This window comes from Etheostoma spectabile, chromosome 2, assembly GCF_008692095.1.
Source record: "Etheostoma spectabile isolate EspeVRDwgs_2016 chromosome 2, UIUC_Espe_1.0, whole genome shotgun sequence".
NCBI classification, from domain to species: Eukaryota; Metazoa; Chordata; class Actinopteri; order Perciformes; family Percidae; genus Etheostoma; species Etheostoma spectabile.
The window spans coordinates 3,045,932-3,057,243 of NC_045734.1; the positions used below are offsets into that span (position 1 = coordinate 3,045,932).

Genomic DNA, 11,312 nt, shown 5'->3' on the forward strand with positions numbered 1-11,312 from the left:
GGGGGAGCAGCAGCAGCTGAGACGGCCCTTCCACCTCCTCCCCATCAGGGTAGAAAGGAGACAGTAGGTCAGTCACGTCTCAGTCTTTCCGTACCCTCCTCTTTCTCACAGCCTGTTTGTGGCTCTCTTCGGTGATTTCTCCACCCTCCTTTGGCTGCGGGCAAGAATTGGAATCAATTAAAACAAAAGAAAGAAAGAAGCAAATTTAACGGATGAGACATGAAGCATCACTCTTGCATTTGCCACATTACCTGAATTAACTTGACTCAAGACCTAATCACTCAACACCTTTCAAATGCCTAGTAGAATAAGATACATGATCATTCTGGAAAGGGAAATCACTGAAAAGGAAAACAAGAGCATCTAGAGTCCCTGACATTTCTTCCTGGGACAAAACACATTACTCCCTGAAACTATGACTAAATGAATAAGTGAATTTGTGCCATTTATGGGTCCATGTGGTGCTTTGTACCCTATTAACAGGACACAATAGCGTGTAAGGCAGCGGAATTATCGTGATATTACGAGATCACTTGAGAATAGCGGGATCACATATCACAAAAATCCATCTGGTCAGTAGGACCGGGTACCGAATTCAATACTTTTTAGGCACTGACCAAATTGCCTCTAAAGTATCGAAAAATGCCTCGTCTTTCAATACTAAATTTCAATACCTAATGGAGTAAATCTCATCAGCATCAGTGAGCCAATCAGCATGCAGAATGCTTCAACCAAGATCTGATGATGTTTGTGATTGGCTGACTAACGTTACACGTTGTAAAGGCTTAAGAAAAACTCAAAAAAAAGAAAGAAAAAGATTTGTGCCAGAATGTGTAATGTTGTAATTTCTTTTGGTTTTATGAAATTGGCATTGAAAAAAGAAAACGAAAAAAAGAAAGTTGTTTAGGAACTGTATTAGTACCGAATTTTCAGAACAGCTGACGACATCAAATGGGAGAGAGGGGGGGGGGGGGGGGGGGGGGGGGGGGGGGGATGACATGCAGCTAAAGATCGCGGGTTGGAGTCAAACCAGCAATGGCAAACGGGATAGACAGATGGTTCATCCAATCACCTGCCAGGTATTTTTTTGGAAAGTGCCTGCCGCTTCCCAAACAAGTTTCTAATGACGCTACTCAGATGGATCTGTGTTAAACAGGTTAGACCCAGTACAACCTAAATCACCAATATGGATTCAGAGACCACTTGGGTACTATCTTGTTGGGGAAAGCCATGCATTATGATTCATGAGGTGAATGCATCATTAATAGGTTACTGCTAAACTCATTTGCAATACCAATGGCAGATTTTCCAAACATGAAGCACTTTATTTGACTATTTTCTGTTAATTACGATTATACATATGCACGTTAAAACGCAACGACCGTTGTTATTGAGACATAATAAATGTTTACTGTGCAAATTTGGTGACCGCTTCACACACCCACAGCAGAAAAGTTAGGAGTGCAGCACTGACACATGACTGAACATGATCTGCCATGACAGCGATCATGTTTCGTATCAATCCTAATGGCCCAAGACTGTATAAGAATACTCTAGGTATTGATCCATCGACCGCTGATTATAACATTTAAATAACCTGCTGACGTGGGGCCAGTTCGCCTACATGTGCTCAATAGAGCATCACACTTCTTGTGTCACAACAGCGTTAAACAAGCCCACAGTTCATGATCAGCTGTGACCTTTGTTTTTAAATACAAAAACATGATGTTCTAGCTCTGTGTTCACAACACATCACATGTGTTAAAACTGCCAATCCACACTTCTGGGACTGTCAGACGGTGTGACGAGACACTCGGCTCACCAGACGAAACACAAGATCGGGTTAATGAGAGCAAGACAAGACCAGATAACATTATTTAACATTATTTTAAAAAGGAAACTTAATTGAGGAAAAATGACTGAAGAAATAGTCCTCCCCCCCCCCAATCAAAAGGTGAAAGGTTTTCCCACAACCTCAAATGGCTTTTTTCTGTATAACAACTAATCTCTTCAGACCTAATAACTGGGGTGTCCCTCTCTTCATTTCTTACACTGCACTATAACTTTTATTCTTATACTAATTCTATTTTAGTCTGTTTTATTTTCATGATTGTTTTTAATTGCTCTTTAATGTTTGATGTAAAGCACTTTCAATTGCCTTGTTGCTACAAAAGGCGCTACAGAAATAAAGTTACCTTGCACCATAGCCTGTCAGTCAGTCACCAGGGCAATAGAGAACACCTGTGTGTCTTGGAAGCATGGCGATCTCTCTATTATATTGCAATAAACAGTGAGTGAGTGTGAACTTTTGAAAACTGTAACCACCCTTGTGTCCGCTGTACCTCGTCTCCCTTTGATTTAAACAAACTGCAAAGGGAATGTGACTTTCGCTCCGACTGCACCGCATCTCTGCGTGTGTGTGTGTGATGTGTCGGAGCCGCGCTCTCTGTGAAACAGCAGAGAGGACAGAGAAGCTCCGAAAGGTACTGAAATTGGGCACCGATTGATTTGACGTGAATTGGTCCTTGTTGCTACAAAGTGAATTCTACACTTGTGGACCGATATCGTGAGACAACTTTTAGCCTCTAATTTTTTTTCCATAGGGCCCTGAAGCAGTTAATGTTGGATAAAATGAAGAAAAAGAAGGTGGTTAAATCACAGGTTGTGGTTCCAATTATTAATTCCGAGAGTGAACATGAACCCCCAGATATTATCTACCAACACCATGAGCTCATGCTGCTGTGGGTAAGAATAACTCACAAAGACACCAACCTCCTCTTCTATTATTCTCTCGGGAGCTTTGCTCTCCTCTTCTCCCTCCTCCTCCTCCTCCTCCTCTTCTTCCTCCTCCTCCTCCTCCTCGTCATTATCCCCCTCTAGATTGTCCCCTCCCGCATCGGCTTCATCCTCCTCCTCATCGTCGTCGTCCGCAGCCTCTTCTGTTGCTTTGGAGAGCGGTAGAGTAAAGGTGGTGACAGTGAGGACGTGGGAAATAAGACTCTAGAACAATGTGGCAGTAAAAGTACAACACTCGGATTGATAGAGAAGAGTGTGTGATGTCCTGCGATTGGCCCTCTGACCTGCAGCTGCTGCTCCGTGTGTAGCCTCGGTGGCTTTGTCTTCCTCATCTGCTGCCTCCTCTTCTTCGTCCTCTTCGTCCTCCTCTTCTACATCAGCCCGGGGGGGATCCACCTTCTTGTACACATACTCGTCGTCTGACTTCTATGACACAAACAGGAGATCACAGTTAGGCCTGTAACAAGGATTACATAATTGCCTAATCGCTATTTCTCGTTCTTTTTGTTACATAATCTCCGTTTCTTTGTTTAACTGCAAATAATTGCTAACTGCTAGCTGGATTAGGTGCTGAGGGCTGTGAATGCTGATGGGAATTGTCAGTTTTATGTTCATTTGAGAAAGAAAATTCAGTGTTTTTATGATAATAAAGGGGTGTGGTTTCCTTCATAGGCTGTGTACCTGTGTTACTACATTATCTGGGTCACATAACAGTGATAAAACCAAAAGATGTATCATGGGATTCATTCAAAACTATGTTTGAAAATTTAATGCATAAATAAATATTTTTCAAATTTGACTGAAAGAGACAATAATTATTGTTAATCCCAACTCATTCTGAGACAATTAATTTTAAAGCAACATCTTGAATTGTTAAAGCACGGTCGGGTTTGCTCTTCTGCATGAACCAGGGATCAGAAACATACCACATTATATTAGCTTCACAGTACCTTTGGCCAGCAGAAGAGCACAGCCAGTCCTATGGGCAGGCCCACCGTCAGTATGTAGATCACCCAGAGCCACGGGCGCTCCTCTGCTGCCATCATCAGCTGAGCAAAAATCCCCGGCTGGTGGGATTGGGGGGTGAGGAAAGACAAGGGACCAGAGGGCAAGAGCAAATAGTGAGCCTTTGTGAGCCTTTCCCTCAGACAAACTGACAGCCCTGTGGTAAATTATATGCACATAGTGACAATGTGAGAGTCTGTTAGGGCGCTGCTCTATGGTCCTGTTGCCCTTACACAAAATCCCACTGACCTCGTTAGCGCTGGCCACCAGTTTCTTCAGCCCCCAGCTGTCAGAGGCCCAGCGGTCGGCCACCTCCTTGTGAGAGGTGATAATGAAGTTGTCAAAGTAGATATCCGAGGTCATGGACCACAACTCCAAACCCACGGCCTTGAAAGGTGCCATCCTGAATGGCTGCAGGTCCTCAAAATAGTCCGGGTTATCGATTTTACGTGGCTTCCAGACTCCCTTGGGAGAAGACAAAGATTGTAACATACTGTAGCATCTCCAACAGGACAGGTTAGATGTGTTTCAAGTAACACAGAGAGTGAACTCTTGGTCTTAAAGAAAGAAAAAAAAATAGCTAGGAACAATAAATAGAAGAGAAATGGACTGATCAGATACCAGTGTGTAAGCTTGATTGTTCTGACTTATGTATGAAATAAAGCTCTAATAAGCTCAATACAGCCTGATAGTACCTGGGTTTAGTTATAGTTACCTGATAGTTGGGATTGTCCACCAGAGGGGCTTTCCACTTGCCCTTGTGCTGAGGGTTGTTGATCTGGGGACGCTTCCACTCCCCACAGCCGGGGGCTGTCTCACAGGCTGGGTTAGGAACCTGCGGGGCCTCCCACTCCCCATCCATCTCCTCGTCCCTGTACACAGTGGAGAGCTGTCAGGCTGGGTCATTTCCTCACTGTAACATCATGGGTTGTGTTTGGTGAATACGTTTATTTTTTTTACCAGTCTTCTGGTTTCTCAGCATTAGAGTCGGCGACGAAGTCTGGTTCGTCGTCCAGCCAGCCCTCTGGCTTCAAAGCCTCAGGGTCGTCAATCTTTGCTGGAGCATCTTCATCCCTGAGACACAGACAGACAGACAGAAAGACAGAAAGACACAGACAATCCGACACACAGCGAAAGAAAGAGACATAAACAGAGCGAGAAAGAGAGACACACACACAAAATTCATAACTAGGTTGCTGAGGCCCAAACATTTAAACATATCCTGTTTGCATCAAAATCTGTACTATCTCCTCCAGTAGTATGGGGGTTGTAGTCACCAGTCATCGGGCTTGGTAGCCTCGGGGTCAGGAATCTTGGCCTTCTCGTCCCAGTCCTCCGGCTTGGAGTCATTTGGGTCGTCTATCTCTTTGGCTGGGTTGACTGGAGGCACCACGTCGTGCAGCAGGCTGCCGCGGCTCACACTGGACTGGTCAATGAGCATCTCGTAGCTGTTGTCTGGGTTCAGGACTGACAACAGGAGGAAATGCTGAATGAATGAGTGAGCCAACTAAAAAATGCAATTTTATAAAAACACAGAAGGATATGCAGGTAAACGTGAAATTGACATTATTAAGCTACATTGTCGTTTGTAAGGTATTACATATAAAAGACAGGTGCCAGATAGATATAAAAAAATATATCTATTCTTGTTTCGAAATTGTCTCTGTACCTAAAGTGTAAAGGTGAGTCTTCTTGTCAGTGTAGAACTTCTTGAGGTCGACATCAGGCCTCTTGGCATGCTTCTCCTCCATGTCTTTGTTCAGAGGATTCTGGTGGCGGAAGATGAAGTGCAGCTTGTAGTCCTCGCCACACTTGTCTGGTCCAAACATCAGGGTGTAGGGTGTACGGTCATGAAATTGCTCCTACGGTGCAGTAGAAACAAGAGTTTCATTTAAAGAGTAAATAGAGTAAGTCCATTTAGTTTAAATTTAGACAACTTTACCCAAGGCTACCACATGCACACAAGACAGAGGAGTAATGTGCTGAAGGTTTTGGATTCTGTTTCCACCAATGCTAACAAAGATAATCTAAGTACTTGCTCCACTGTAAGATAATTTGGATATAAATGGCTAACAATTGGCCAGTGTACATCAAAAACTCTACAGTTTATAAATGGAGTAAGGTAGAATTACAACATGCATACCAACCAGATTAAGATTGCCAGTGTCTGTAAGCAGTTTGATGTATGCTCCACCACAGTCGATACCATTCTGGAAATTCACCTCATACCTGCAACCGGAACACAACAGTGCAATTTAACAAGTCGGGTCACATTAGTTTAAACGGTTATATTAACTGTAAAATGCAGAGAACAGATTTTTATCAGTCACTTATACAGCCACTAACCATTGTAACTCATGGAAATAGTCAACTTACATAAACAAAAATGAGAGTGCATGTAGAGTATGTGCACGTTTAAACTCACTGTATGACCAGAGGCTCATCCTTGAAGACAAAGGGCTTGTTAAGCATTGCGGCGATAGCATGGTGTTTGGCCCGGGACTTGAGCACCAGACCCTGGTCTCCTGGAACTTTGTTCTCCTTCAGCTGCTCCACAGCCCACTTCCCTGCAGCCAGAATGGAGACGTTCAACATTTACTTTCATGGTCATTGTGTTGTTGCAGAGCCACTGCTTGAGACAGCTTTAATACAGTCAGCAGAGAATTGCAAACACTAAATTAATACAAGACTGCATTTTAAAATGGAACTTGTTCCTTTTGTAGTGGAAATTGAATATGTAGAGTTGAATATGTAGAAACAAATTGAATATACACTACCGGTCAAAAGTTTGGGGTCACTTACAAATTTCTATTCCACTCCATTATAGACATAATACCAGCTGATCTGAGTGGGGGGGCTGATCTTTAATGCAATATCTACATTACCCATTATGAGCAACCATTCCTCCAATCATCCAAAGGCACATTATGTTTACTAATCTGATATCATTTTAAAAAACTAACTAGAAAAACACTGGCAAACCCTTTTGCAATTATGTGAGCACATAATGTAATCTGAAAACTGCTGGCCTGGTTAAAAAAAACCATGCAACTGATCTCAGCTGGTATTCTGTCTATAATGGAGTGCAATGGAAATTTCTAAGTGACCCCAAACTTTTGACCGGTAGTGTATATTCAATTTATTCAAACAAAGAATGTTGTAAATTACAAACCGTCATATTTGGCGATGTCATCATCTGCATCTCCCTTTACTGTCTTCGACAGCTGCCAACTGCGGGGATCAGCATCACAGAACTCTTAGCTTCCACACAAACGCACTACAACCAATGATTGTGTAAGTTTATCCTGGCCGCTCAATAACCTCGCAGGCTTATGTATCCAAGCATGCATCAAAGATTTACGCTGTATGTTTTAGCAGCCATGGGTGGTAAATGTATTAGGCTATACCTGTCCAGTGTTCCATCATCAAATGTCTCCGCAAAGTATACATCTCCAGTGGGAACAGGAGTCTTGTAGGTTACCTGGGGGACAAAACCCATACATCAGAGGTTGATCCACAGGCCACTTTCCCTTCATCCGAAGCTTTGCAACTCATATGACCTTTGCTGAACCCACGGGCCTATTCCTGACCTGGAAAGAGACATTTGCATCCATTTCAGCCTTGCCAGCCTTCCCACTTGCTGTGTCGACAGTGTCATCATAGTTGTCTTCATCCATCCCCGTTGCCTCCTCCTCCTCTTCTTCTTCTGCCATCAGAACCTCTAATTCTTCCTCATCCAATGCCACATCTTCATCAACGTCTGAAACATCAACGTCCAACTGGTTCTCCAGGGCCGCTACAGCTGCCACAGCCAGGGAGGACAGGAGCAGCACGCGCCACATCCAACCCCTATCCAACGTCATCTATTGGGGGAGGGTAGAGAGGGGGTGTTGCGATAGCAGAAGGGGGAACAGAGATAAGGGCGTCAGAAATGAGCATGGTGTGAGGAGGGCGTGGTATAAGACGATGAGGGAGAAGAAGCAGGTGTGAGAGGTTATTTATGGAGTGAAGCGGGGTGTGTGTGTGTGTGTGTGTGTGTGTGTGTGTGTGTGTGTGTGTGTGTGTGTGTGTGTGTGTGTGTGTGTGTGTGTGTGTGTGTGTGTGCGCGCGGGAGGGGGGCATCAGTGATATAAATAGAGAACACTAGTGCATAAAAGGATGGAGGGATAGGAGGGTGAGAGAAAAAACTAAAAAAGGATTGAGGTCACATTAGTACACAGTGCTACTTGATGTAGAGCCTGTATCCTCAGATCTGTATCCTTTCCTCACAAAACCTTTAAGTCTGACACTTCTTTGCTGCAACATTCCCACCAGATAAATCATAAAGATGCGACTCCTTATAAGCAGATGCTAGAAACAAACATGTGCTTCCAAATCTGAAGTATACAACTAGCCTTTTTGGATTTATATTTCCTTTCCCAAACACCTAACCATGTGTGTATTTGTCCTAATATGCATTTGAAATCTAACCCTGCTGAACACTTGTACAATTCAGATTTCTGTTACGCCAAACAACAACCCAACGATCTATTGATCAAGCCACACCTGCTCTCTCTTTTGTGAGCAGCAGGAATTGAAAAGCATCACTGCAGACAGCACAGCAGCACGCTTCCCTTCATTCCTAATCAACTTAATTCCCATACTGATCCATTTGCTCACATCAGAGCACAGGGGGATCAGATGACACACATAAGGGAGAAGTGATAAACCGGAAGCACTGTAAGAGCTATCTTATCTTGAAAACCTTTAAAATGTTGCTCATTTATTTGCATCTTTGGTCTGATAGCAAGCAATGCAACTGAATTAGTCTCAAAAATCAGTCTGATCTACCCACAGCCCTCCAGCTTTACATGACACGTCTATAAAATATGTCAAGGAAAGTGAACTGGGACAATGGTTACAACTCTGAGGTGACGTAAAAGGCCAATACATCAATTTTAAATTAAACAGTGCAAAATTCAATATTGCTAGGTGTAGACGAGTGGTCAGGATGCCCTAAACAGCGAGCCTGTTTTGATTGCCTGCCGGCCGGATGGTTTGCTTCATGTCTTTCCCATATTCTCTTTCCCCACATTTCCTGTCTCAAATAAAATGCCCCAACAAGAATCATAAAATAAAAGTTCCTCTGACATATTTATTTCAATTGTGGCCTTTCCACCTTGTGAAACACATCAGTTTAACAAATCAGACAAGCCTTTCTTGCTGACTAAACACAGATAGGATTCAACAACAGCAATGTGGAGCTCATGTAACCCCAGCATTCAGACATAACAAGCAAGTAACTGTAGATGAACTGAAGTGACATCCTGAAAATATTCTTCCTGCTGTCAGTCCAACAGTAATATAGGTATGGTCTCTTTTTGGAGGATGAATCTGGTTGTGGCCAAAGTCTAACAAGGCATCTCTGAACAACATTTCTTTAAATCGGGCTCATTTTCATCTAAACCAATGAGGTGATGGGTCAAAATGCACAGCCAGAAGACAACAAGCTATGCAAAGCAACAGTAAACCGCAAAACATGAATAATACAGAAACAATAGCCATTATTTGGTACATGTAGCCATGATGCATGCAACACAAAGCAACACAACACCGCCAAACAATACTGATTAACCAGATTATTGATCCATGGGATCAATAAAGCCGTTTTATTGATTGATTGATTTAGACACATGCAGAGCATAAATAAAATAGCCAATAATAATGTTGATATTGACAAAATGTTAAAAGATGCAGTTAGCAAAGTGGTAATATCCTTCACCTAAGCCATGCAGCAGTTATAAGACACAGCTAACGTTATATAAGATCATACCACATTAATAAATAAAGTTATAGTAAATGTGCCACACACTTATTTTAACTTATCCAACAAAACCTATTCTATTTCCCATTAAGATGTGATCCTCCTATTTAACACAGTCCTAGTCCCAGTGCTCTGGGCTAACGTTGGTTAACATCCCTTAGCCTCTGGTTGACGTTTCACAGTGCCAGCAATTTGTATCGCTCTGCAAGAGAAGCGTATTACTGTACAGATCTGGGAACTAACGTCGGGCATTCAATTTCGTAGGACAAGGTTGTAGCTAACGTTAGAGCTAACATGGCTGCCACCGACCACTGTAATGTCCAAACTCCTTTAGATGAACGGCTCTGGCTTCAGCACCTGCTCCGCTAGCTAACGTTGCTACGCTAACTGGACGGCGCGCCGATCATAAACAGCAAACGTTAGCATAACATAAGCTTAGCTAGTAAACTAATGTGCTTATACTATATTCGAATACAAAAAGCCTACTAATTAAACATGCCCTGGCGTAAAAAAAAAACAACGGCAAATTTTCATTCAAAAGTAAAGGGTGGCCCAAAACGTCTTGTTAGACAGCAGAAATTAGTGGATACCAACTGTTAGCTTGCTAGACTAGCAGAGATGTCGCACAGGGAGAGAATGAGTGAGCGCCCACAAACAAACCTTGCACCTTGTTGTTATTTGCAGAGAAAATGATGTCTCGATAAACGCGGTTTCTCCGCTTTGAAAAAACAGGGAATTATCTTGTGCGTCTGGGCCGCTGTGTCTAACAAGTATAACCGAGGCCCGACGTGTACGGTTGGGGATAAGACACGGTGACACACGGTTGTCGGCTAGAGAAGATGACGATAACGTGGATGACAGCTCGGCCCGGTGCGTGGTTGACGAGTGCGAGCTAGTCTCCGCTATTGGGCATGCGCACCTCGCGCAGATGGAGCGGATGGTGCCTTCACGCGCTCCCATCAGTTGTATAAAATAATAGGCGAGACGAGATGGGTGTTTAGGTGTTTACTTGATGCCGGAGCATAGACTGCATATTAGCAATAGTTATTTATTATTAATACAATTTTATTTTGTATTATTAATAGTATACAATCTATGTGCTGGAGCGGTTAACTTAGAGACATTTTGCTTCAGTCTAGACACTCTGTTTCTACTTATATTGCTATACTTTTGCATTAGATCGTTTTGACTAAACTAAATTTGCTATGTAAACGAATAGAATAATTTCCTCACCACTTAAACGGTCGTTTCTAATCTATTCGTAATTGCGGAGCGTAATTTAGTTATAGTTTTTTAAATTTATAAATATGCACGATGCTCAGGACCAAATAGCCGTTTGACGATTCACTTCTAAAACGCAGCCACACCTTAGCAACAGGATCAATTCTGTTAGTGTTCCAACAGAGCAAAAGCGGAGGATGAATGATACCAATTTCAATATCCCAGCAAATATTCCAGCAATGTGCTAGTTGTCAATAGTTACAACGTTGAAAGCCCCAAATTACGAGTTCACGAGGAGCACTTTAAGGCATCAGAAATTCGCTCTGCAGCTGCATTTCAAAGTAAAAGCTTACTTTTAGTATATTCTACTTAAAGTGTTCAGCGGACATAGTGCCAACGATATCTGCTTCGCAATAATTAAACACAAATAGGCTAACGTATTAGCAATTTCACAATAATTCTAAACAAGTACAAAAACAAAAAAGAT

The 11,312-nt window shown here is 42.7% G+C and overlaps 1 protein-coding gene across 3 annotated transcripts; it reads right to left on the bottom strand.

Moving 5' to 3' along the window:
• Nucleotides 1-6: 6 nt before the first annotated feature.
• clgn (calmegin) lies at nucleotides 7-10,534 on the bottom strand. 3 transcript variants are annotated; one of them, XM_032536147.1, is made up of 15 exons: nucleotides 10,265-10,534; nucleotides 7,392-7,664; nucleotides 7,209-7,282; nucleotides 6,974-7,032; nucleotides 6,227-6,368; nucleotides 5,949-6,030; nucleotides 5,471-5,663; nucleotides 5,079-5,268; nucleotides 4,762-4,875; nucleotides 4,517-4,673; nucleotides 4,051-4,266; nucleotides 3,747-3,863; nucleotides 3,081-3,222; nucleotides 2,773-2,939; nucleotides 7-154 (listed from the first exon to the last, which is right to left on the bottom strand). In XM_032536147.1, exons 2-15 carry the CDS (start codon nucleotides 7,662-7,664, stop codon nucleotides 80-82), a joined length of 2,001 nt encoding a protein of 666 aa, XP_032392038.1. In that variant the 5' UTR covers nucleotides 10,265-10,534; the 3' UTR covers nucleotides 7-79. The 3 variants fall into 3 exon arrangements, with proteins under 3 accessions (XP_032392038.1, XP_032392021.1, XP_032392029.1); XM_032536130.1 differs by having other exon boundaries at nucleotides 2,773-2,945; XM_032536138.1 differs by having other exon boundaries at nucleotides 74-154; nucleotides 2,773-2,945; nucleotides 10,272-10,525.
• Nucleotides 10,535-11,312: the final 778 nt, after the last annotated feature.